Source organism: Chroicocephalus ridibundus, chromosome 2 (assembly GCF_963924245.1).
Source record: "Chroicocephalus ridibundus chromosome 2, bChrRid1.1, whole genome shotgun sequence".
In the NCBI taxonomy this organism is placed as follows: domain Eukaryota; kingdom Metazoa; phylum Chordata; class Aves; order Charadriiformes; family Laridae; genus Chroicocephalus; species Chroicocephalus ridibundus.
This window is the reverse complement of record NC_086285.1, coordinates 164,682,100-164,706,467: the sequence shown is the minus strand read 5'-3', so window position 1 is coordinate 164,706,467 and position 24,368 is coordinate 164,682,100. Positions and strand designations below refer to the sequence as shown.

The window sequence follows — 24,368 nt, the reverse complement described above, 5'->3', positions numbered from 1 at the left end:
CGTACCCTCCACTAGAGAAGGGCCCCAGCTCTCACACAAGGCTCACACTTCCCAGAGCATTCACGATTTTTGCCCTTTAGTCTCCAAGATGCCAAAAGCCGCTTTCAGGATTTGGAAATGCAGATGGAAGGCTCGCTTTTGGCCACTGCCAACTGTTACAGTCCCCGAAGTTTCAAGTTCTCAGACACAAGCAACATCCCCACATCCTGCCCACCCTCACTGCCCGCCCCACCCCGCCGCCATTTTGCGCATGCGCCGCCCTCCCCCTGCGGGGCGGGGCGGGGCGGGGCCGGGCCGCGCGCCCATTGCCGTCAGTTCCGCCCCGCGCGTCCGGCAGCAGGAGGCGGCGGGGGCGGTTCCTGTCCCGGCTGTGAGTGTCCCCCCCCGGCGTCACCCCCCGGGCCCCGAGGCGGCCGCCACCCCCCCCCGGAGGGGTTCTGCCCTTCCCTCAGACCCCGCCGTCGTTCCCCTGGGCCCCCCCGCTCCTCACGCCGCCCCTCAGCCCCCTGCCTCCCTCAGCGCTCCGCCCGCTGTGGCGGGACGCGGCCTCCCGTCGAGGCGGGGCGGGCGGCGGGGCCGGGCGCTGTTCCGCTGGCTGCACTTCGGGCTGGAGTTGGGCAGTGTGGGGGGAGAGGGACTTTACATCCTCCAGCCTCGGCGCTGCCGGTAATTATGAGGAAACCCCCCCCTCCACAAACAGCTGCTTGGCTGCCACCTCCGCTCCCGGGCTCAGAGCTCTTTTCCTTCTGTTTGGTAAAACCAAGTCGTGTCAGTCTAAAGCTGTGCTGCCTTGCGGTTTGGTTCTGGTTCTTTTTTTTTTTTTGGGTGATATGTATGTTTTGTAGGGTGCTTTGGAGCTGAAATCCTCCAAGGGATCTGTGGTGGTCCGGGAGATCTCGGAGGAGATGCAAGGGCTCAGTGATGCACATCTTCATTTAAGAGATGCAGCTGCAGTACAGTAAATCAATTTCAAATAGCTCAGGGGAGAAGGAAGTCTAAATATTTAAATGTAAAAGCAGGAAACATTGCCTGGTCCCTCTGATGAACCCGTATGTGTTTTGAGAAAATAACTACTTCATTTTTTCTCAAAAATAAGTGTTTTGGACCTGACTTTCCTCTTCCTGGCCATATGCACGTGCTGACAGCTGTGTAAAGTTCGGTCATTCTGATGTGGTGCGTGTTTACATCCCACCTCACGCAATTTTCCGTGTTTTCCCCAAGGCGTGTTGTGGAGATGGACTGGAGAGCCCAAGTCCCAAAGGGCATCTCTTCTGAGGTGGTGCCTTAGGAAGTGTTTAATGTGAGACTGTGGGGGAGAGACTCTGCTGCCCCATGTATGAGGTCGGCTTGTGTAGCTGCACAACGAATGGGAAACCGATTTGGCCGGAAAAACCTAATGTACAGATTTTTGTTTGTGGCCATACTGATATGTGACTAAGAACACTCCTTGTGCACTGTGTAACTTTGTCAGTCGGCTGCGTGATTGAAGATTTAGTAAAATGATGAAAGAAAGTACTAGAATTGTAGCACATGTATACAGGATGCAGAAGTGTTTAGCATTGAAGTCCTGGTTTCATTCAGCAACCATGCGTACTTACGAATGTTAAAAAATAATATACATTTTTCTCTTACTAGCCCGCAGTTGATGCAAAATGAGTGTTCCTGACTACATGCAGTGTGCTGAGGATCATCAGACTCTCCTGGTTGTGGTTCAGCCGATTGGCATTGTACCCGAAGAGAGCTTTTTCAGGATCTACAAGCGAATTTCAGCAGTGAGTCAAGTTAACGTGCGTGACTCTCAGCGTGTGTTGTATATCCGTTATAGGCACCATTATCCCCCAGAGAACAACGAATGGGGGGATTTTCAGACACACCGGAAAGTTGTGGGGCTGATAACTATCACGGACTGTTCTTCTGCAAAGGACTGGCCTCAGACATTTGAAAAATTCCATCTTCAAAAGGAAATGTATGGTTCTACTCTCTATGATTCCCGGTTGTTTGTCTTTGGGCTTCAAGGAGAGATTGCGGAACAACCCCGCACAGATGTGGCGTTTTATCCCAGTTATGATGAATGTGAAACTGTGGAGAAGAGAATAGAAGATTTTATCGAATCCCTCTTCATAGTCTTGGAGTCTAAGCGGCTTGACAGAGCCACTGATAAATCTGGAGACAAGATCCCACTCCTCTGTGTTCCTTTTGAGAAGAAGGATTTTGTAGGTCTGGACACAGATAGTAGGTAAGCAGCTATTTTCGTCAGCTTGCAGATCTTGGGGAAAAAAAAAAGTACCTGGCAATTGCTAGCCTTTAGAGTAAGCCTATTAGAAAGGACAAAGCGTACTCTGTTTCTATCTTGTTGTGTATGTCTGTTGTAATCAAAGAGAATTTAATTTGTCGTCTGACTATATTTGATGTTTTGAGTTTATATATAATATATTTAATTTATGAGGCTACTCAAACAATAGGAAGAAGTCACAGGAAAGGTTTGACAGATTCTTCTATAGAGAGAGTTTTTGCTGGAAAGCTTCAAATAGTTTATAGATATACAGTATTAATAAAGAAATTCAATTAACATCGATGAAAAATAATTTTATAATATATTGAGTAGTATTTGACTAATCCTACTTACTGTGTTGTTTTTTTTTTCCCCCTAAGCCTCTGTCTACTTTTCCATCCTATGAAACAGTGACTGCTATTTTGGTGACTAAGTCCAGCATCTTTCCTTGTTTTTTTTGTTTTTATTTAATTATTTGATATTCTTGATCCATCTTGTTTTGCTACCGTTATTCTCACAACTGTTCTCTTTGGTTTTGTGTATGTAATTGGTTTTGGGCTTTCTTTTTCCATTATCGCATCTTTGTTTCCTAATCATTCGCATGCTCATCTTCTCAGATTTGAGTGTTACATAGTTCTTGTATTAGGGATTAGTAATTCTGGCTTGCTAGCTACAGGCAGGTGCAAAATGTGTTTGACTCCTCTGTCTGCAGTCAAATCCAAAGGACAGAAGCAACCGCCTTCCTTTTGTCTTGGAAAAGACAGAGGTGTGGAACCCCTATCAAAATACATAGTATGTGCGGGAATAGTATCTTGTGACATTGGTGTGTACTCCCAGGGATGCCAGCAGTGGTTATTGTGTGAAAACGCTCAGAAAATACTCAAAAGTGTCCAGGCTGGGAGCTGTGCAGGCAGGTTTGGGAAGCCTTCTGCTTTCCTAGCCTTAGAACCTCTGTATAAGAATGTGATATACTAGAAGAAAGTACTCTAAGTTTCTAATTAGTTTGAAGCCCTCCATTAAATTATCTCTGGTTGCTTGAAGGGCCAACAGTACCTTTCTGCCTTGCTCCTGGTCCTCTTTGCTGGTGAGTGGAGCAAGTTGAACTTGCTCTGACTTGCTTATCCGATGTTGTTCCCTACTTGAGCTGCTCTTTCAGTGTTTTGGTTCATCCCCACACTATTCAGCTTTCATTAGCTGTATAAATTATTATGTTATTGGCTGTTTTGTACTCTGCATGTGTGGTAAAATTTTGTAGACTGGATGAGCCCTTTTAGAATCTCAGCTTTAATTACTCGGGTCAGGTGAATTTTAGTTGAACATAATTACAAAGATCTCCTGTTCCAGTTAGCTAAGAAAACTACGGATTTTGGCCAAGAATTAATTATGCCATTCAGTTGTGTCTTCTAAATAGTATGATTCAAAACTGTACTTTGGAAGACAGTTCCTGACATAAATTACTTATTTATGAGCAGTGGCAGTGTTGTAGCTAGTGGCTAAATATTTCCTGTGAAGTTCTGAACCGGTGGGGAGCTCAAATAACAGGTAGTGTGTTTGTCCATACATAACCAAGAAGATATTTTGTACTTTTTCATTGAAGAGTTGAATCAGATTTAGTGTGATGCTTGAATCCTTTGGAAAAAGGAAGTTGTATGACCTGGGTTCTGTAAACATAGGGATTTATACAGAGTTAAGCACTGGTTTGGGTATTAAAAACAACCTTGCTTGGTGGTTTTAATACCGACTGTTTTTTCAGTTAAGTCTAGATCAATGGATGTACTTTAAATGTTTGTGACACATAACTACTCAAAGAACAGGTGTTAAATATTCTCATCTTTCCTCTTTCCATTCAATAGTAAGAAAGTTTTCCAGCTTTTTATTTTGCTGTGGAGTTAGTACTGCTGGTTGTTTTAATATTTAGGATTTATATATAAATAGCATAAGCAAGCTGAATTGAAAGATCTTTAAATTCAGTTTAGTATTTTGCATGGCTGATTAAGGAAATACTGTAAGTGCCTGGACTTTTTTTTTTTAGTATTAGAGTTTTGTAACAGAAAGGAGAAATTTACATAATCCCAAGTGAAGATCAGTTGTATTGAAAAAAGAAGTTGTCCTTGACTGAGTTGGAAATACATGTCCATAGTGTACCTGATCGTCTCTGTACAGGGACCTTTCACGAAGCAGGATGCATCCCTGCTTCTGTGTTCTACTTAGCTGAGATTGAGGACCGTGAAATGTGGTTGAACTAAGATCAGTTTATTAAACCAACCTGCACTTTCAAGCCTAAGTCTTTAGAAGTGAAATGGTAATATATTGCATTTTAGTACTTGGGTTGCAATAAAAGTTTTATATTGTAGCATGGTTTCTTTTGCAATGATGGATTCCCTAATTAAGGGGAAAGTATTGCAGTAAGTCGTAACAGGGAGATGCAGGGCTAGAAAGGGCCTTCTTCAACTTGAGTCCAGTTTTGTTTTTTTTCCAAGATGCTATGTTGTATAATTCTTTTCAGGGAGGGGGTAAAGGTTCTCTGAATGCACGGAGTGCATATGAGAACATCTGGTAGAATAACTTTTGCTCCTTTGTAGGTTTTGAGGCTGTCAGCATGATGAGTTTAAAGAATGAAATAAAAAAAAGATAATATTATTGAGATAGTGAGGCAAATAAAACAGTTTTTTCTAGAATAGGTGGAAATTTCTAAAGGGTTAAACGCAAAGAATGTCCCCTTACTCTCTTTCATATACTCTTCATCCCTTTTTAAAAAATTTTTGGTATATAGTGTATCCTGATCTCCCACTCAGTGTGCAACTAACTAGTTGAAAAGTACAAATATTCTATATTAAATAGCTGGAAGAGAAGGCACACTCTCTTTGCTTATAGCAGAGAGTATATGTCTTGGTTGCTGTAGTTGAAGATGTCTACTTAGGATAAATAAGCATATTTTTTCCTGTAACTTCTAAAATTGAAGTGAAATTTCACAGGGTGTAGCAAAGGTCTCATTAGATGTAGAGTGCAGCTGTAACTTTGAGCTGATGAACTGCATTGATATATTGAATGAGAGTATGTTAAGAAGTTACAAGGGACGTAGTAATTATGATCATGTGATCTGAAGACTAATTAAAGCTACTGAACTGTTTTTCTGTCTTAGAAGAGACTTTTCTCCAAGCAATTTATTGTAAAATACTAAGGCTAATAACTTAGGTGATGATTAGGAATAGATGCATAGAACTGATCTCTGTCACCCGGTTAGTAAGACTAACATTAATTTGGTTGCATAATAATTGGAATGTGATTGACTTCTTTTAAGATGCAGAGTTCATAAGTGAGGAACCTGGATTATCATGCTGCATTTCAAATATGATAACTTGCAGAAAAGTGGAGCTGAGCTTTCTCTTTTGCAAGTTGCTTGTAAAATGAGCAGAAGAGGCAATGTTCCCAGAACTCATGCAGAGATGAGGATGTACACAAGACCACTATATTATATATGTAGAATAATTTTTTGTTTGGTAGAAAACTTTATGTATGAAAAATAGTGGGATTAAGTCCTAAGAAGTTCTGGAGCAAGATTGTCCTGTTAACTAGAAGTTGTGGGACTGGGAGTCTGACCTTGGTTTAATTCCTAGAGCACTTGTCCAGTAGGTGATCTTGGCAAATCTGTTAATTTTTCTTTCTGCTTCTTCCTAAAATATTTATGTGGCCACAGGGCTGCTGAGGATAATTGAAAAAGTGTCTGAAATCAGTTGCACTGATCATTGTTTGTAGAGGCCAGGAGACTGGTTGAAAAGAATGGAAATGCATGTTCTCATGGTGATACAAAGGTCCTACAAACTTGAAACTAGGAAACATACTTGCCAGAAATACCAGAAATCCCATTTGTTTAATCTTTCTATTTTATTTCTGTTTTCAGCTAAAAAACCAAATAAACATACTCATGTATGATTATAAATCTGCTTCAATAAGCTCATTTCAATGTTGTTTACATCAGTTTGTGTCTTAGGTTCTTTCTTTTTTAATACTGGTAAGGCATCTGTTTAATACCACTGAGTGATGCAAAAGTAGGGCTCTATTTATGGATGTGTCTTTCTCTACGTGGTATTTGTTCAGTGGGATTTGTTCACTGATTTATCAAAGTTTATAATATCTCAGTATGTGTATGTGAGTGTTAATTTTCTTTCTGTTCTGTGTCTTTCTAATTTTTGTTTTGTTCCTTTCTTTTTTTTTTTTTTTCCTTCTTCTCTCATACTGCCCTGTGAGTTTGTTGTTGGGTCTAAAAAGGTAGGCTTGTGATTGTGTATATTTAAAAATAGTTAGCTTTCTTCCATGTACTGCCTTTCCACTCCGCCTTCATTGCATATTTTAGTGTTGCTTTTTATATTTATTTTTCAGTACACACAAAAATAATTGCTGCCTGGAGCCTTACTACTGTGGTTGACCCCTTTTGGTGCATTTAGCAATTATATTTGGTACCAATGCTGAATTTTTTCGTAGGACACACATAATTTGCTTAGGCGGCTGCTGGCCTCTGGAATTTGCTTTATTTTTTAAACTCCAAAGCCATGAAGCTGTTGCTGCCTGTGTTTGGTTTCCAAATTCAAATGTTCTGGCAGTCGATCAAGTGCCATAGCTGTGTCTTCTAAGTCTGGATAATGTCATGATTGGTGATATCTATAGTTCTGCATGCTAATGGAACTGGTGGAATTTGGTGGAAATTTTTGTTGAAGCATTTTGCATGAATACTTTTGCAAATTCCTTTTGCATGTTTCTTCTTTTTAAATTTAGCCACTTTGAAATTTTGAGGATCCAGAAATTCCTTCCAACTGGTTGCTGGATGGTTTGTAGCAAAAATAAATTCTGTCTTGAAATACAATATTGTTGCTCTGAATTTTCCATAAAATTATGCTGGGATCCTAGAAAAGAGTTGGGGAGGAAGAGGTAAAGCATGTTATCTTATGTAGCAAATGCGGTAGAAATGGAAATGGGGTAGAGAGTTCCTGCAACAGGCTTGTTGTCTTTCGGTTCGTAGCAGCAGTAGTAGTAGTGGTCACTGATGGTAATCATCGTGGTTATTATTCTGAAGAGAATATAAAGAGCATGTTAGGTACCAAATTAGCACAACTAACTTTAGAGAATAAGGTTTTAAACTAGTTTTGTAGTCAACTGTATGTGTATGTGTGTTGAGGAGAGGACCTTCTGAAGAGGAGTTTGTGTGACTGATGCTATGGAGTATTCCACCTGTGGTCCTGCGTTATGTGGCGTTGCCTTCCCTGAGGGTATTTCTGAGTGGGTCACACTCCAGAAGGGATTTGTGATGTGTCTTTGGGTGAGACTTGGGTGTGTCTTTGAGACTTACTGTTTTAAATGATCTTCTAGAGGAAAAATAAATAAACAGCTCTTAGCAGTAGGGTACTACAAGGAGCTGACCTGGAAAAAGGTTGTCATTTTATCCTAGAAAAAGTAGCAGTTAATTTATGTGGTCTTCCTGTCATCAAATAGATTAGGATTAAGCAGTAGAGAGCCAAAATAATTAAACAGTGTTTTAATAAAAAATAAATTAGAAGATATCTAGAAGCTTCTTACTTTCACCTTTGTGGCCAGATTCTTCAGGTAAAGGTGTGAAGCAAAGCTATGAGGAATTAAAATGAATAATCGTAATTTTATGCTGATATATATATATATATATATGATGATATATGTATGATTTTTTCCATTAAATTTGCACCCCATTATGCATTGAAGAAACCATCAGTCACTTAGACATGCTTTTAATGACCTGACATTGTAGATATTAACTTTTTTTTTCAAAACAAGCTTCCCAAATACAAAGTAAATTAAGTTTTGCTGTCTGTGGAGAGTGAGTTTCATTTCAATGAAATCTTTGCCTTTTGTCTTTTTGGACATGCTTGCAGTAATTGGCTGGGGGGAACGCCTGAATTTAGAATTCATTGTACTTAATTGAGATCACTAAATTAAGACACAGTTTATACATTTATACAGTGCAAACTTACTCTATAATTAGTGAGAAGATGTTTTCCAGGAAGATGATGAAGGCTTGCAGGGACTGTAGGAGATAGATCCTGTCTTGGCACCACACTTAAGACCATAAAAGTAGGTCTAAATTCAGTCTTTGAATAATTAATAGCAAATTCTTCATCACCAGGAATAAACTATCTGTTTGTTTGTAAATAAGGAGAGTTTCTAAGAGAGAAGTGTGTTGCATGAGCAATGTTTATTGATGTCTAAGTCAGTAAGTGCATTGAAACTTTGCATATATTGATACATGCATAAATCTTCAGGAAAATTAGGTATTGGTTAGGAAGAGCTGGTGGTGAGGCAGTGTGATCGAAATGATTCTGGTATTAGGTGCTGATTTAGGAGTCTGGCACCATCTCTTTTCCTTTTGCTGTATGACTCATTTATAAATTCAATCATATGCAATCTAGAAAATCCGGGAAAAAAACACCGAAAAACTACAGTTTTGAGAGAATAAGAGTGTAATTTGTCCATAAACATAGAGATTACTTGAACGTGTAGAGAGAGGAAATTTGAAGTGTTATCGTCTTTTGAAGGAATTATAGCTGTGTAAGGAAACAATGATTCTCCAATTCCACTATTTATTCTGTGTTTAAAAAAAAAAAGTTAGGAGCAATATAACATTTACAATCTTAATTTCATTCTGGAATGTAGAGATTAACAAAACCTGATTTGTAAACAATTTATACTCTCATATACAATACTGATTCAAGATTAGAAAGTACCTGGTTGATGGAAGTATTATTTCTCTATAACCCAAAGCTCAGAATGAAATTTTGGTAGGATTTGATGCCCTTCAATAGTTTGAGCAAAGCAATTTTAGCTTTCACTTTGAATTTTCTTGAATTTTTTTTTTCTTAAAAAGATCTGTAAAGTACATGCTTGTTGACAAATAAAAGATAAGAAATATTGCAACTTCTTGACCTATCTGAAAGATAAAGAACAGTTGTTTTGTATTTAGCTTCATTTAATGTCATCTTCACATCAGTTGTGAATATGATGTGATGTATCAGAAAAGTGGGAACATTTGTATAGGAGTTATTTGTAGCTTTTTACGTGGAGAGGAGCAATAGAAGACATGCTTCTTGTCTCCATTTATAATTTCCAGTTTTTCTTATAAACAATGACACTGGTTCTGATTGACTTTCTGATTAATTTTTATAAGGATATTGTATGTGCTTCCATTACCTCCTCTTTTTAAATTTCTGTCCTCCATCCATATAAATCTGTTACTTTTCTCTTCATCTTCTTGATGAACTATTATTTTTTCAAACCGACTACATGGAATAAGACGTTATTTGGTGGCTGAATGCAGTGGTTATCCTTTGGACTTGATGTTTCTCTTTGATGTAAAAGAAACCCAACCAAATCCAAGAATCTTCAAAGCAAACAAACCACTAACATGTAATTGTTTTTATTGTTACCATTTCTCCTAGGCTTTCTGCCTTAAAATCTAAAGGAAATAAATTAATATGCTTATTCCTACCCTTATACTTCATACCCTTATACTTAGAATCATAGAATCTGTTGGGTTGGAAGGGATCTTTAAAGGTCATCTAGTCCAACCCTCCTGCAGTAAGCAGGGACATCTTTAACTAGATCGGGATACTTCATATGCTCTGTCCCATTTCCAGTTTTTACAGACTTCGTGAAGTCAGTCTGTTAGATGTGTTATGAGAGGTTATTTCAGTTGCCCTTTAACTCATCTCTAGGGTCCTCTGGGAAGTTCTTTGCTGTAAAAAAAACCCCACCACCCCAAACCCCATTTCATTCCATAATGGTGGCATTTCCTCTTATATTCAAGTCTTGCTCTAGGGAATAAGACTTCAGCATCAAAACCCTCCTTAACATGTTCCTGTGCAACCAGCTCTAGGTGACCCTGCTGTGGCAGGGGGTTGGACTAGATGATCTCCAGAGGTCCCTTCCAACCCCTGTCATTCTGTGGTTGCGTGATCTGGAGAATGGATGTTGCCCTGTAGTGTGGTTTGGGGTATTTTTTTTGGTGGTGTGGGTTCCCTGCGCCATTTTTTAAGTTGATAGGTTCAGATATGCTAGGTAATCTTTTTTAAGATATTCTGCTGGACTAAGTTTAGTTGAAAAAGTATCACTGCATCTACTAAAAGCTGAAAATGTAGAACTATGACAGTCAATCCAAGATTGTTCTTTATATTTTTGGAAACTTCTAACCAGATTCTTTAGAGATACTTCACTTATATAATAAAGAATGACATCTACAGAATCTTGTTAATTAAAATTTAATTCTCATATAACTTTTATTTTAGTTTAAACCATCCAAAGAAAAAAGATACTTTTTTTTTGGTGTGAGGTTTGGACAATAAAATTGTATGCGTCTATACGTTTAGACATTGTTAGAACAAAAAGATATACTATTGGAGTAATGTAGGCAAATGAATAAAATATGTAAGTTTAATTTTTCTCTAAGAAAATAATTTTATAAGGGAGAGCAAGGGCATTCTTGCAAGGGAGTACTTTTGCAGGAGGGAGAACAGTAAAATTGGCAATGAGCTCAGGAGGGCAGTGTTTTTCTGAACCCTGACTTAAATCATGAGATGCTTTGAACATCTCCTGTGTCTTACTTTGCATCTGTTACATTTCTGTAGCTGCAACTTACTAAAAAAAAAATTAAATAGTGAAGTTAGTGCATTTATCATGCGGGTTTGTGTCTGAGTTGCCTTTTCAGTTGTACCAAAGTGTCTGTTTAATATTTTCAGTAGGACTTCATTGGCCTTGGGGATTAATTTTGCTTGGGAAATGAAAGAGCTTCACCATTTATTTTAATATATAAAAAAAGGAGTAGCAAGAGAAACCCTGTCAGTTCTTGCCTGAAGTGGCAGTGGATGTGTTGGGTCTGTGAGTGTGGAGTAGGGACAGGTGCAGGAATTAATTTCTTCTCTGTCTTGCCAGAGATAGGGGTGCAGGCAGAAGTTGACACATCGTGCAGATTCACCTGGCTGATGGTGTTGCCAGGGCTTTGGTTTCTATGATCAGTGGTTGCTCTTCAATGAATAGAGTCTATTGGTGGGAGATGGGATTTACCATTCCAGAAGAGGAGGGGGAATCTTCAGTAGCAAATTGGCTGACTTAATGAATCATGCTTTAAACTAATGACCTTGGGGGGATAATGTCCAAAGCTGTGATACGTGCATATTCATAAGCAATAGGGTGGATGAGCGCACCTACCAGAGTAGTGAGTAATGCTCCTCAACCCTCTCCAAAGGCAAGAACTCTATATCCACCCGCCTCATGTGCATGTCTACCAATGCACACAGTCTGGGCAAGAAACAGGAGGAACTAGACCTCCATGTGTAATCTGAGAGTTATAATGTCATAGGAATCACAAGAAACTTGGTGGTAAAACTCACATGACTGGAAGACCACAAACAACAAACTTTTTCAGAAAGACAGGAAGGGAAGAAAAGGGGACAGAGTTATACTTGATGTGAAAGATAAATTTGAGTGTATGGAGGTGAGCTATGGAGTCCACCCAAGTTTTGTCGAATCCCTTTGGATCAAGATTAGAGGGATCATCACCAAGGGAGATCTTATGTTAGATATGTTGCTGACCTCCCAGTCAGGATGACGAGGCTGAAAAAAAACTTACTTTGGCTGTTCAAGGAAGTCTCAGGCCGACAGAACCTGGTCCTCAAGGGTGACTTCAATTACCCAGACATTTGTTGGGAAAACAACACAGCAGCGCACAAGCTGTTCATCAGGTTCTTGGAACGTGTTAAAGACAGCTTCCTGCTATAGATGATGGACACGCTGACAAGGAACAGTGCACTGCTGGATTTACTGCTCGTAAACCAAGAGGACTTACTCGACAACAAAACTACCAATGTTTGCCTTGGGTACAGCGATCACAACATTGTGGTTTTTAAGATTCTGCTGAGCATGCTGAAGACCAGTAGTAGGACAAAGACCCTGGATTTTGGAAGAGCCAATTTCAATATGCTCAGAGCCCAGCTGTGAGGGATTCCATGGGAAGCATCCATGGATGGCAAAAGAGCTTGTGGGTGCTGGGTGTTGAAATTCAACAACAGCCTCCTGGAAGCACAAGAATGGTCCATCCTCTACCAAAGGAAAGGAAAAAGGTAGAAAAAGAGACCACCTTGGCTTAACAATGAGCTTTTGGGTGTGCTTAAAAGCAAAAAAAGCATAGCGTCTGTGGAAAGGCAGGTCAATACCCATCAAGGACTACAAGAACCTTGCTTTGGAGGTTCCCAAGATGCAATAATCTTGTCTAGGCTCCCTTTTCCATGAAAGGTTGGACCAGATGGTCTTTGGAGGTCCCTTCCAACCTGGGCTGTTCTATGATTGAGTTTTATTTCACTTGTGACAAGGCTATTAAAGCACTCTGAAGTGCAGTCTTTTAGTTTTATGTAACTATATCTGCATAAGTGTTATGTAGCCAAAATACATGATGCATTGCATTTTTTCAGTATATCCTCAAATTGTTGATTCTTTTGCATATTATGGTCATGAGATACTAGGTGTTTGCTCAGAGAAAGAGAGTAGATGAATGTTGATCTACTATTAAGAAGGAAAGAAAATTGGCTTCAGGTGTTTATTGCCTCAAATAAGCGTTTCCTGTAAATAACTGTAAATCGTATGTTTTATTTTGCAGGCACTATAAGAAGCGTTGCCAAGGCCGGATGCGGAAACATGTTGGTGACCTGTGTTTACAAGCTGGCATGTTACAAGATTCCTTGGTGCATTATCACATGGCGGTGGAACTTCTGCGGTCTGTGAATGACTTTCTGTGGCTTGGAGGTACTATTGATGATAGTGAATCAAATACTTAGTTGCTAAAACCAAGTAAATCAAACTGTCTTCTATAGCTTTTATTCTGTATTATGAAAATTATTTTGGTGTCCAAAATACGAATATCAGGTGTGACTCAGGATTAAGTCAAAATAAAAATTAGTTGATAAGACACGAGAAAGAAATGTGCTGAAGAAAACCTGCAACATAAAAATATACTATTGTAGTAAAGCATGTACTTAAAAAAAAAAAAAAAACCAAACAATATTACATGTGACTTCTTAATACTTCCCTAGAAGGTGTTTATTTTTCAGTGGATGGTATGGATGTTTCAAAAATCTTTCTGTAGGTATCTACTGTGGACTGTTAGCAAAAGTTTTTTGCCTTTACATCTACCAAAGCCACAAGCGTTTAACTTCCACGAGCATAACATCGTTCCTTTCACATTAGTTCCTAGACTTCACTTTTTTCCTGACTTTTCTTTCCTCCTTTCCTTTTTTTTTTTCCATTCTGCTTTTTTCTCTTTAGTGGATATACATACAAGTGACCTTTGAGCACAATTTCTGTGGTGTGTTTGGTTTTTTTTTGTTTTTTTTTTAGTTTCATACCCTTTTAGCAAAATTGCTGAATCCAGTTTGTTTTTTAGTTTTCTCATTCTACTTGGAAATACACTTAACTTCATAATGGCTCTATACATTACATGTTATGAAAACTATAACACCTTCTGACTTTCCACTTCTTTCCTTCTACTCTTTCAAAAGGTTGTGTGGTCTGGGATTCTTCAAGCAGGAAAGGAGAACTTTTTTACTGAAAATATTTTAAGGCCCATCTGTTGGACTACGGAATTATTCTTATAGACTCAGACTAACTTGAATTGGAAGTGACCTCTGGAAGTCCCCAAGTCTGCTCATATCACATCCAGTTAAATCAGGCTGCTCAGGGACCTGTCCAGATGAGTTTTAAGTACATTTAAGGGTGGAAGTTCTACAATCTGAGCAACCTGTTCTAACATTTTGCTGCTAGTAGTTTGAAAGAAAACCCAAAACCACAACACAAATTGTTCCTACATTAAAGCAGAATTTCCTGTGTCAATGTGCATTGGCCCTCATCCAATCTCCACACCTCTGAGAGGCATCTGACTCCATCTTTTCTGTACCTTCCCACTGTGTCTTTAAAGACACCAATAAGATCTCCCCTTAGCCTCTTGTTCTTTGAGGCTGAACAAACTCAGTTATCTCCATTTCTCCTATGTCATGGGCTCCAGCCCCCTGACCATTTTGATGGCCTTCCACTGGACTTGCTTCAGGATGTTAAATGTCTTTCTAGTACTGGGGAGCTCAAAGCTGTATGTGTTGCTCCAAATGTGGTGCCTCAGATGCAGAATAGAGGGGAATAACTGGTTCCCTTCACTTACTGGCCACACTGTGGCTGTTACAGCCCAGTATGCAATTGGTCACCTTTGTTGCAAGGGCCTACTACTAACTGCTGTTAACTTGTCCACCAGGACCCCCGGGTTCTTTTCTGCAAAGCTGCTTTCCAGCTAGTCAGCTCCCAGGCTGCTCTGCTGCATGGGGTTATCCCATCTGAGATGCATGAGCCTTTGTTGAACTGCATGAAGTTCCTGATTGCCCATATCTCCCGCCTGTCAAGTTCTCTCTGAAATGAAGATCTGCACTACTGTTCCCCCCAGTTTGGTATCACCCAGCAGTTTTCTTGGGAGTGTTCTATGCAATAATTCAGGCTGTTAATGAAGACATCAGAGTATTGTCCCCAGTGTTGGTTCCTAAGGGGCACCACTAGTGACAGGACTTTGTACTGCTGATCACAATCCTTTGAGCCTGGCTGTCCAACCTGTTTTCCACCTCCTTTATACACCAGCTATCCAAATCTTATCAATATGGCTATAAGCATGCTATGGGAGACGACGTTCAAAGGTCTTGCAAAAGTGAAAATACACAACATCCTCTGCTGTTCCATCTCATCATAGGAGGCAGTGAGGTTGCCAAGGACTGATTTATCCTTGGTAAATCAGTTTGCTGTTCCCAAGTTACCTTCTTGTCCTTCGTGTGCTTGGAAATGGCTTCCAGAAGGATTTCTTTATAGCCTTGCCAGGGAGCTAAGGTTGATCTGCCTGTAGCCCTCTTCTACTTCTTTCTTGAGGAAGGGTATGATGTTTCTCTTTGTCCAGTCTTAGAAACCTCCCCCACTTGGCATGACCTGTTTGGAGGTGATAAGTGAGTGGCCTCGCATTTGGTGAGCTCTCTTGGCATCCATGGATGCATTTTACCAGATTTTGTGTATTTGTGCCCAACTGGATTAAGGGCTTCATATGTCTGTCTTCCTCTGCTGTGGCTAGTGCATACTCCTACAGACTCTGCTAGTTGTCCTGGGGACCTGCGAGCTCTGAGGATAAACCTTACCAGTGAAAACAGATAAAAAAGACATTGAGTATCTCAGGCTTTTCCATGACCTTTGTCACTAGGTCTGCAGTTTGAGGCATGCTTTATGTTTGTGTAAATAGTTTTTACTACATGATACTTCTTGCAAGTTTCTGTACTAATCTGCTGGCTTTCTTTACAGCTGCTCTCGAGGGGTTATGCTCGGCATCAGTCATCTATCATTATCCAGGTGGTACTGGAGGTAAAGTTGGATCTCGCAGGGCACAAGGAGGTTCTCTTTCTGCTGAGGCAGGCAACAGGCACAGACCAGGTAAGGATGGATTTCATTTTTGTTCTGTTTGCCACCACTGAACATCTGAAAACTTCTTCCCTACTTTCTATCTCTGCAAAATTATACCAATGACAGGATAAACTCGAGGTAGGTGGAAGAGGAGAACTGTATTTCTTTTTAAAATTTTTACATTAATGACTTTTCTACAGTAACACCCCACAGTGTTTCTGATCCAGAGAGTAAGGTGATCACAGTAAGGTGATCCAGAGAGATGCTCATGTTAACAGACGGTGATGGGTTTCACCCCCAGAAGCCTTGTTGGCTCTGATGGAGTTATTGGGATTCAGATGGCTGTCAGTGTTCCCCTCTGCTCCTTTGTGTTTGGGTAAATGAGCCTTTAATCACATAACCTGCACTTGTCACACGGTGTTAAGGCTGCTGAAAGTTTTTATGGCTTCCAGGAGAGGCTGGCCAGGGTAGTGAAGGAAAAATGCATTGATTATTATGAGCTAGACGGGCCTTTGGTCTAACCCAGCACAGGTTACACAGGACCGAAACAAACGCAAGCTGGGTTTAAGTGCTGGTGTAAGTACTCTTGTGTGAAATGTGATAAAAATGAATTCCTTCATTTAAAAAAAACCAGCCACCCATCTTTATTTATCTATAAATCACAATCTAGTAAACACTTGCTTTGTGTTATGTTTATTACAGACTCTGTACGTTGACACCAGATAATTGTGATAGTGAAATTAACTTATTTCAGGAGAGAACACTAATTTTTCATATGATATCTAGTCATTAAAATCTGTGCATTTGGTCCCATGACCAAATGCCAACAGCATTTTCTGGTGGCTGTTAGGGTGTAATTTCACACAGTTCTTAACCTTGGTCCGCTTTTCAACAAATATTTAACAGTAGGTGTTGCAATCTGTTCGTTTGTAATGGGTACTCCTTGTTACTAAAGAAGGTAACAAATAAGTCACAGCTATCAGAATAACTGAACGAGATATATTTTGGGTTTATTATTGCTGCCTCTGTATATAAGTTGTCGTGTAATTCATAGTCCTGTCACTGTGAGCCGTTAGTGAACTTGTTAGTGTGGTCATACTTTAAAAATGTTTTAATTTTGTATGACAAGATTTTTACAAAGAACTACGTACCAAACGTTTAGGTGAAGAAAAACTGATTACAGGTTTTTTACCATCCCTTCCAGAGGATAATGTTACTTCACGGTCCATTAGATATTGTTCCCTAACTCTAGTTATGATCTCTTCATGTTTTGAGATCTGAACTGCTGAACTCTTGTCTCCCCGAACAGCTGTTGTCATGATGTCTTTTTCCTACAAGGTTTTCTGGAAGTTTCTTTTCAATTCCTTTTTTTTGACTCTGCAATGCCTTTCATTTAAAAATTTTTCAAACTGCACCTTTGTTTATAATCTACTTTGTTATAACTGATTCTGTGAGGACGGTATTTAATCTGGGGAACAATTTCCAGTGTATCTTTCTGTAGGATAAGGCCAGAAACAAAACAGGTTTACAAATTCTGCACAAATCGAGAAATGCCGTACTTGGAACTGACATTAAATGTGTGAGGGCTGTAGATGTGATAGTTAACTTTATTGTTTCCTAATGCGCTTGGAATTGCACTATTTCTTGTGCCTGTACTTCAGCCTTGGGTTTTCTTCGTATTGCCTTTGTGCCCAGAACTGATAAAGAGAAACACCTTTCTCCTGTGACTTCCCCCAGTTGGCGTTTTTAGGCTATAGCACAGGACCTGCCCGCTCAAAAAATGTTGTGGTGTATGCTTTATTTAAAAACACTTCTGGAGAGATAGGCATTAATATTGTCTCTCTCCGTATAATATAGAGCACAAGCTTAAGAGGGCAGTTTTAAAGGTATTTTTTTTTTGGGTGCTGTTTTTTTTTCCCTACTAAGCAGAATTTAAATATATTTCATACCTGTCTATAACCATCAGAATATTGGCTGTTTTTTGTTGGTACGCCCTTCAACTTCTTTTGAAACTCTGTTGATACGAATAGTTCATTCGGAAGAGAATTTGTGGATAATGTAGTGTTTAAACTATTTGTCTGATGGAACGAGACATGGAATCTTGCCTGCTCCAAAGACAGGTTTCTCCCATGGTCATTGCCGTGAGCCCTTGGACTGCAGTGTCTTGCTGATTGTGAGAAGGGAACTTTGATGTTTTAAAGTGTCACTTCCCACGTTCCTAAAACCTTTCGTTTGTAGGGGGAGAGCTTTAGGCTGTGTCCCCTTGAGCGGCTGGATTTCTCTCTGCAGCCTTCAGCATAAAAGATTTTGAATTGCTTAGTCCATGTTTTCCAGGAACCTGGCCGTGGTCTGTTGGCTATGAGATTTTTATGTTACAGAATCATAGAATGGTTTAGGTTGGAAGGGACCTTAAAGATCATCTAGTTCCAACCCCATGCCATGGGCAGGGACACCTCCCACCAGCCCAGGCTGCTCAAAGCTGTGTCCAACCTGGCCTTGAAAAATACGAATTCAGATTGGTTTATGTTTAGCTTACTAGCTGATTTGTGTTTCTCTATTGTGTTTTGTTTGTTTGAAGTGGTAAGCTCTTAATTTTGTCACCTAATTTACCTCTTCCCCCAGGCAGAATTAAGACGCCTGAGTGAAGTGTTGGAGTATCTTTCTGACTCTAAATCTCTGTTTCGCTAGTCTGGAGTCTGAGCAAATCAACTGAAGGGAGGTCCTGTCTTGCTCATAAAGCAATTGTTTTTGACTGCTTAACCCTTGATCTTAATAGTTTTATTGCCATATTTAATCAAAGTTTAGTGCAATAAGGTGTTATATATCTCATAATACAACTTTGCAATACTCTCGGCAACTATTTTATGTGAATAGTCTGGCTTTTTGGGTTGGCACGACTCAATTATTCAGAAAATTTGATGGAGTGAAATTAATGACAACTGAAAGGGATAAAATTACTTGAAAGTGTTATTCTAGAGTATTGTGTAAATTAAATGAGCTCCCGCAAGGAGATTTAAGTGCTGTAGGACCTGATAATAAAATATGGTAGTGCATTGTGACAGAAACTTGCCGACTAAAACAAGCATAAAGAAAAAGGATATGGCTTTAAATTAAACACTGAAAAATCTTCAGTTCTTCTTGATGTGTCTCAGAATTCATTGCAAGTTTATGGAACTCTTACATTTATTTTTTTAACAAAGTGAGATTTAACATATGGTGACTACTTGAATTATAATTGGTAGTCCTTCAAAATAGCAATGATGATCCTAATAAATCTTATAATTTTGTTCAAGCCTGATGTTAGTTATAAAACATTATAAGAGCTTGTTTTGTTGGCTATATTTAAGGCTGAAAAAAAAATCATTTTTGTTCCTCCTTTTAGGGGCACAAGAAGTTCTCATTGATCCAGGTACATTATTTTAATGCATGTTTCCAAAGTCTTTTCTTTTATTACTTGCATATGTTTTGCATTTGTTTAGATAGTTTCTGCCACTTGCCAAAACTAGTACTGATTCCTGATGCTTCAGGTTTTGGCTATAAATCTTGAGGAAGCAAAGAGACTGAAGGGTAACTGGCGCAAAATAAATGATGTAGTTCCACAATTGCATCTGTGTAAGTTCTGAGCAAGATTGTTTCTTCTCGTGAGTAGTGAGGATTTTTAAAAATTTTTTTAACCGACAAACCTGAATGGTTACACATAGTCTTGTAGCGTCATGGTACTCTTTCAGTCATCACTAACGAAGATTTTGCACTTAACTTCCGTAAAACCCATAAAAACCCTAAAGTGTTAATCTATAGATGTGTTTGGTACGATTCTTTAAGGTTGACAAGCATATAAAAAAAGTTGCTTTAGCATTTGAACGTGTAAATGAACACATTTCTGAATTTATAGAGAGGAGTAGAATGTATCCTTCACAGTAGTTTTTAACTGTCTGTTGAGAGCTAAGTCCAGCTCCGAAACACACAGACTTCTTTGCTGTCTTAGTAGAGAAACCTCTTGCAGCAATAAATGACCATATAAATTTAGGTGTGTAATCCTACAGCTAAAGTAACATGTAAAAAGGTATAGAGCCTTGCCAAACCTTTGATGTATGTTTTCAATTTTATTATGTTAACTCTGCAATAAAACTAAATTCTAGAAATAAAATTTTCATGTTCCTTGTAATACCCTGTATTTCCTTGGCTTCTATTTCTGATTCTTATCCCTTAAGTATGTAAAGACTCTTTCTGTCTCTCACCTTCTTTCTTATAGAAGAAAAATAATTTCTTACTGTTTTGTCTGAGTCTCAGGTAATTTTTTTTAACATTGAAGGCTCCGATTTGGTGGCCTTTGTTACAATGTAACACTTGGTTTTCTGTGATTAGACATAGGGAAGAGAAGTATTGGTTTTAAATGGTTGGAGGAGAAGGTCACTGTTCTAATAATTAGTTTATAAAAAAAATTGCCCTTTTTTTACTTAGGTATGATTTAGAAGTACTTTTTAAGTAGAACAAGGAATAATTCAAAGATTAAAATGGCATATTCAGATGTGGCCACAAACTAATTTTAGCAATCCAATATTTTAGTCATAGTCTAAATCTTCAGATAAGTGTAAAACGTTATGAATATACTTGTTTTTTACTGTGCGAAAGATTATTTCCTGTTTGCTGGTTTATGACTTAATCCGTTTTTCATTTGCATTCTTTAAAAATAGCATAGTGAACCAGAACTAGTATTTTCTAGGTAGGGCAGGATTTCTTTCTAGGTAGGGCAAGTATTCTTTGTGTATGCTTTGGTCAAGCCTACAGCATATCCTAGGTTTTTTTTGTTTTTTTAAGATATTTAGTATTTGCTAAAAGTCCTACTGCTCATTTCTTACCCTGTTCTGTTCTAGGTGCGCTGACTTCAAATGGTATAAATGCAGATACCAGTGCGGAGATAGGACGTGCAAAGAATTGCCTTAGTCCTGAAGACATCATAGATAAATACAAAGAAGCCATTTCTTACTACGGCAAGGTAATCCTACCTATTTTTAAGAAATTTCCCTGAAATTCTTGTGAATAATGAACTCTGTGGGTTTAGTTTCAGAGGATCTTCTAAAGCATGTGCAATAAAGTTTGTAAAACATATGATAATGGAAGGAATAGGAATAATTTATGCTCCTGAACTAAGTGCTTCGTTTAGAGTCTGCAAATCTCAGCTCTTTGGTCAAAGACAACACCTAAACCAGCAATGTGCTGAGCAAACTATTTCCTGTGCCTGCTAGCAGTACCTGGAGGTTTTGGATTAATTGTCTTATTTCTAAAGTACTTCAAGGAGAAGTGTTACATATTTGAAGGTTTGTTAACTATTACATATGTTTATGGTCCTTAATACATACATCATCAACTGCAGCGATGCTTTTATGCATGGTGTGAGTTGACTGCTTACTTACTGTGCCTGCTGGAATGATCTCTGGGGAATTCAGGAGTTGATGAAGAGGTTGCCGATGCTGGAGATGATTTTACGGGATTGTTCAGGGAGGCTCATATTTAGAGCATGCAGAGAGGTTTTAGGGGATCATGGAGGAAACGTGAAGGACAAACATTCTTAAAAGAGGATTAATAAAAATTAAACAGTTTTCAGCTCTCCTGGAGCATTTTCTTCAGATTTTTGTGCAAGTGCTCACAGCATATAGTAAGGTAGCTGAATGTTCGCATTTGTAATATGAAGAGTAAAAAAAAATTATTTCATACTGTGACAACAGTGGCTCAGTATCCACATCAACGTTAAAGATAAGTTTAATTGTATTCCAATGTAGCTATTTATGCTTTAATTACTTTTTAAGTTCACGTACCTCTCATTTGATATAGCGAGTATCTTTCGACTAAGCTATGTAAATGTGATGTGGTGTTTCCATGTCTGTTGAAGGGAGGCTCTTCAAATGAGACAAGATAAATCATGTGCTTAAGTTAATTTATGATCAGGAGCAATGAAAGGGGATAGTTTTGGGGATAGTTTCAGATGAATTTGAACCCATCAATATAAAAATAATTCTCAAGTATTCATTCAGCTTTTTATGTTACCTTAAGGGCAAGTTGCTCATCTGGAAACAGCAGGATTTCTTTAGAAGTACAAAATTATTGGACTTTGTTAGACTTAGGGCAGGATATTTATATTTTTATTATAATAGTATACATTATGCTCTCGGCAAGTAATAACTATGCTTCACTGCAGTTTCACTTGCAAATAACAAAGAGCTTTGTTTTGGGACTGATGTATAGCTGTTCAAGACAAGCATAGTTAGCTTTTGTCTGTTTAAGATCTACAGATAGAGTAACTCCTAGCTTTGATGCTGAGGAAGCAGCAGTTTATGTATTTTTTTTTAATGTTATCACTGAGCTTAGGAAACTTCTGTAGCATCTTCTAAAATGGATTCAATCTCCAGTGATTTGTTTTTGCTGATGTAAATGCACAAGAGAGGAACACATAACTGCTTTGGTGGAGTAACTCTTGCATTGCGTTCTGAGCTTTATTTCCCCCATTAGATTTCAAAGATGATAAATACTTGAACAGAGTTTAACTTCAGCAGGAGAGAGGTTGACTCAAATATCCAAAATCAGTATTGTTTGAGGAAATAACTAGATCAGATTGTTTGTCTAGAAAATTGCCTGTGTTTGTTATCCGAACTCAAACAGATCAATGCACATCTACATTGTCTCCTGCCTTTCTTAAGCAAGCTAAATAACTGAAACAGTTGTTTACAGAAAATGTTTTGTAAATAGATACTAGCAAATGCAGAATGGTTTGTAATTCACTTGTCATCAGTGGTACTCTTTTAACTAAAGAGAAAATTGATACAGTAAAAGTAAAGTTCTGTTGCTACAGTTTCCTGTGCTGTATAGCATATTTTCTAATACGTGCAACAGGCAAAATTAATTCTTTGTTTATTGTGATAGAGCAGTTTTAGGTGGTGATGCATTAATGTAAAACTGACCTTTGTGCTTACACAGCTATGACTCTGGGAAGGTAGAATTTCTTTCTTTGTTGCAGACACACCACCCACACCCACTGTACATACGAGGTTATCCAAAATGATACTGATATTGCCAGCTAAAAAACCTTGTCTGAACTCTCAGACTGAAGCTGTGCTGTGTCTCAAAGTAGGAAAAGTGAGCAAAGAGGCTGAAAACCGTGGTTTTGCATAATAACATTTTAGATGACACCTTAATTTTCACTTGGGCATATGTTGATAATTTAACAGTATAGTCACTAGCATTAAGGAATTGCTGGGTTTGGAAGATGTGACAGCTGATTTATGTGTTGAGCAGAAGTACTTATCAAATCTAACAGGTGCAATACTTCCATATTATTTTAATTTTCTCCCTCTTCTAGTACAAGAATGCTGGTGTGATTGAACTGGAAGCCTGCGTGAAGGCAGTGAGAGTCCTTGCAATACAGAAAAGGAGCATGGAAGCCTCTGAGTTTCTTCAGAATGCAGTTTATATCAACCTTCGTCAGGTCAGTGCAAAAAATCAGGTTACTTTTCTTTTCTCACTTGAGAGATTATACTGAAGTTTGAAAGTTTCTTAGATTCAGGAGACTCCGGTTTATTTCCTGTATCACGACCTTCCTTCTCGCTAGGACTTGACTTGTGAGGTTTTTCACATCTGTGAGTCTGGTTTGAAAGGTATTCAGAGTTCATCTGAAAACATGAGGATGTAGTTTGAGATTAAAGACTCTATTGGTTATTCTTCCTTCCAAAGGAAAAAAAAATCCCATTGTTGTTTTATGTGATCTTGTACTAGGGTAAAGTAGCTCCTTGGGACAGATCTGCAACGGATTTTTTTTTTTATTATTATTATTGATTGTATCTCTTGCAGTGAAACTGAGTAAATCAGGAATGTCCTGTTGCAAATTGAGCTTAAGAGTCTGACTGGTGTTGTTAATCAATTGTTAATTGGATGGGTGGTCTGCAAGATGTAGGAAATTGGCTGACAGGCTGCACTCAGAGGGTGGTGAACAAAGGCTTTTACTTGGGCTGGCAGCCTGTCACAAGTGGGGTCCCCCAGGAATTCATACTGGGCCCCACACTGTTCAACATCTTTAAAAATGATCTGGATGATGGGACTGATGATGATACCAAACTGGGTGGCGAGGTGGACACGTCAGAAGGGAGAGGCATTTTATGGGGAGATCTGGATGTGCTGGAAGAGTGGGCTAGGAAGAATTTTATGAGATTTAACAGATGAGTGCATGGTCCTGCATCTGGGATGACATAACCAGAGAGCCCAGTACAGGCCCTACAGTATGGCTGGGGAGCAACTTTGCTGGAAGGGACCTGCGGGTCCTGGTGGACAACCAGCTGAACAGGAGTCAGCAGTGTGCAGCTGCAGCAGCAAAGACAAATCAGAAAGTGGGCTGCAACCGCCGGGGCATTGCTAGCAAAGACAGAGATGTGATCATTCCACTCTACTCAGCCCTTGTCAGGCTGCACCTGGAGTACTGGGTCCAGTCTGGTCCCCCCAGTTCAAGAAAGATGTGGATGGACTGGAGAGGGTCCAAAGGAGGGCCACGAAGATGATCAAAGCAGGGCTGGAGAAACTGCCCAATGAGGAAAGACTGAAAGAGTTAGGTCTTTTTCTCCCTGGA

The 24,368-nt window shown here is 39.0% G+C and overlaps 1 protein-coding gene across 3 annotated transcripts in view; it reads left to right on the top strand.

Annotated features, from left to right (window-relative positions):
- The first annotated feature begins 274 nt into the window (after window positions 1-274).
- Window positions 275-24,368, top strand: part of TRAPPC9 (trafficking protein particle complex subunit 9) — a 538,517-nt gene continuing 514,423 nt past the window's right edge. The window contains exons 1-7 of one of the 3 annotated variants that reach the window (XM_063327588.1): window positions 275-370; window positions 1,636-2,236; window positions 12,942-13,087; window positions 15,659-15,787; window positions 19,140-19,166; window positions 20,632-20,753; window positions 23,112-23,237. In XM_063327588.1, coding sequence (XP_063183658.1) covers window positions 1,653-2,236; window positions 12,942-13,087; window positions 15,659-15,787; window positions 19,140-19,166; window positions 20,632-20,753; window positions 23,112-23,237 — 1,134 coding nt within the window. In that variant the 5' untranslated portion in view covers window positions 275-370; window positions 1,636-1,652. Of the gene's footprint in view, window positions 371-416; window positions 667-1,635; window positions 2,237-12,941; window positions 13,088-15,658; window positions 15,788-19,139; window positions 19,167-20,631; window positions 20,754-23,111; window positions 23,238-24,368 lie in introns of those variants that run through there. The other 2 variants (XM_063327587.1, XM_063327590.1) reach the window with 2 other exon arrangements.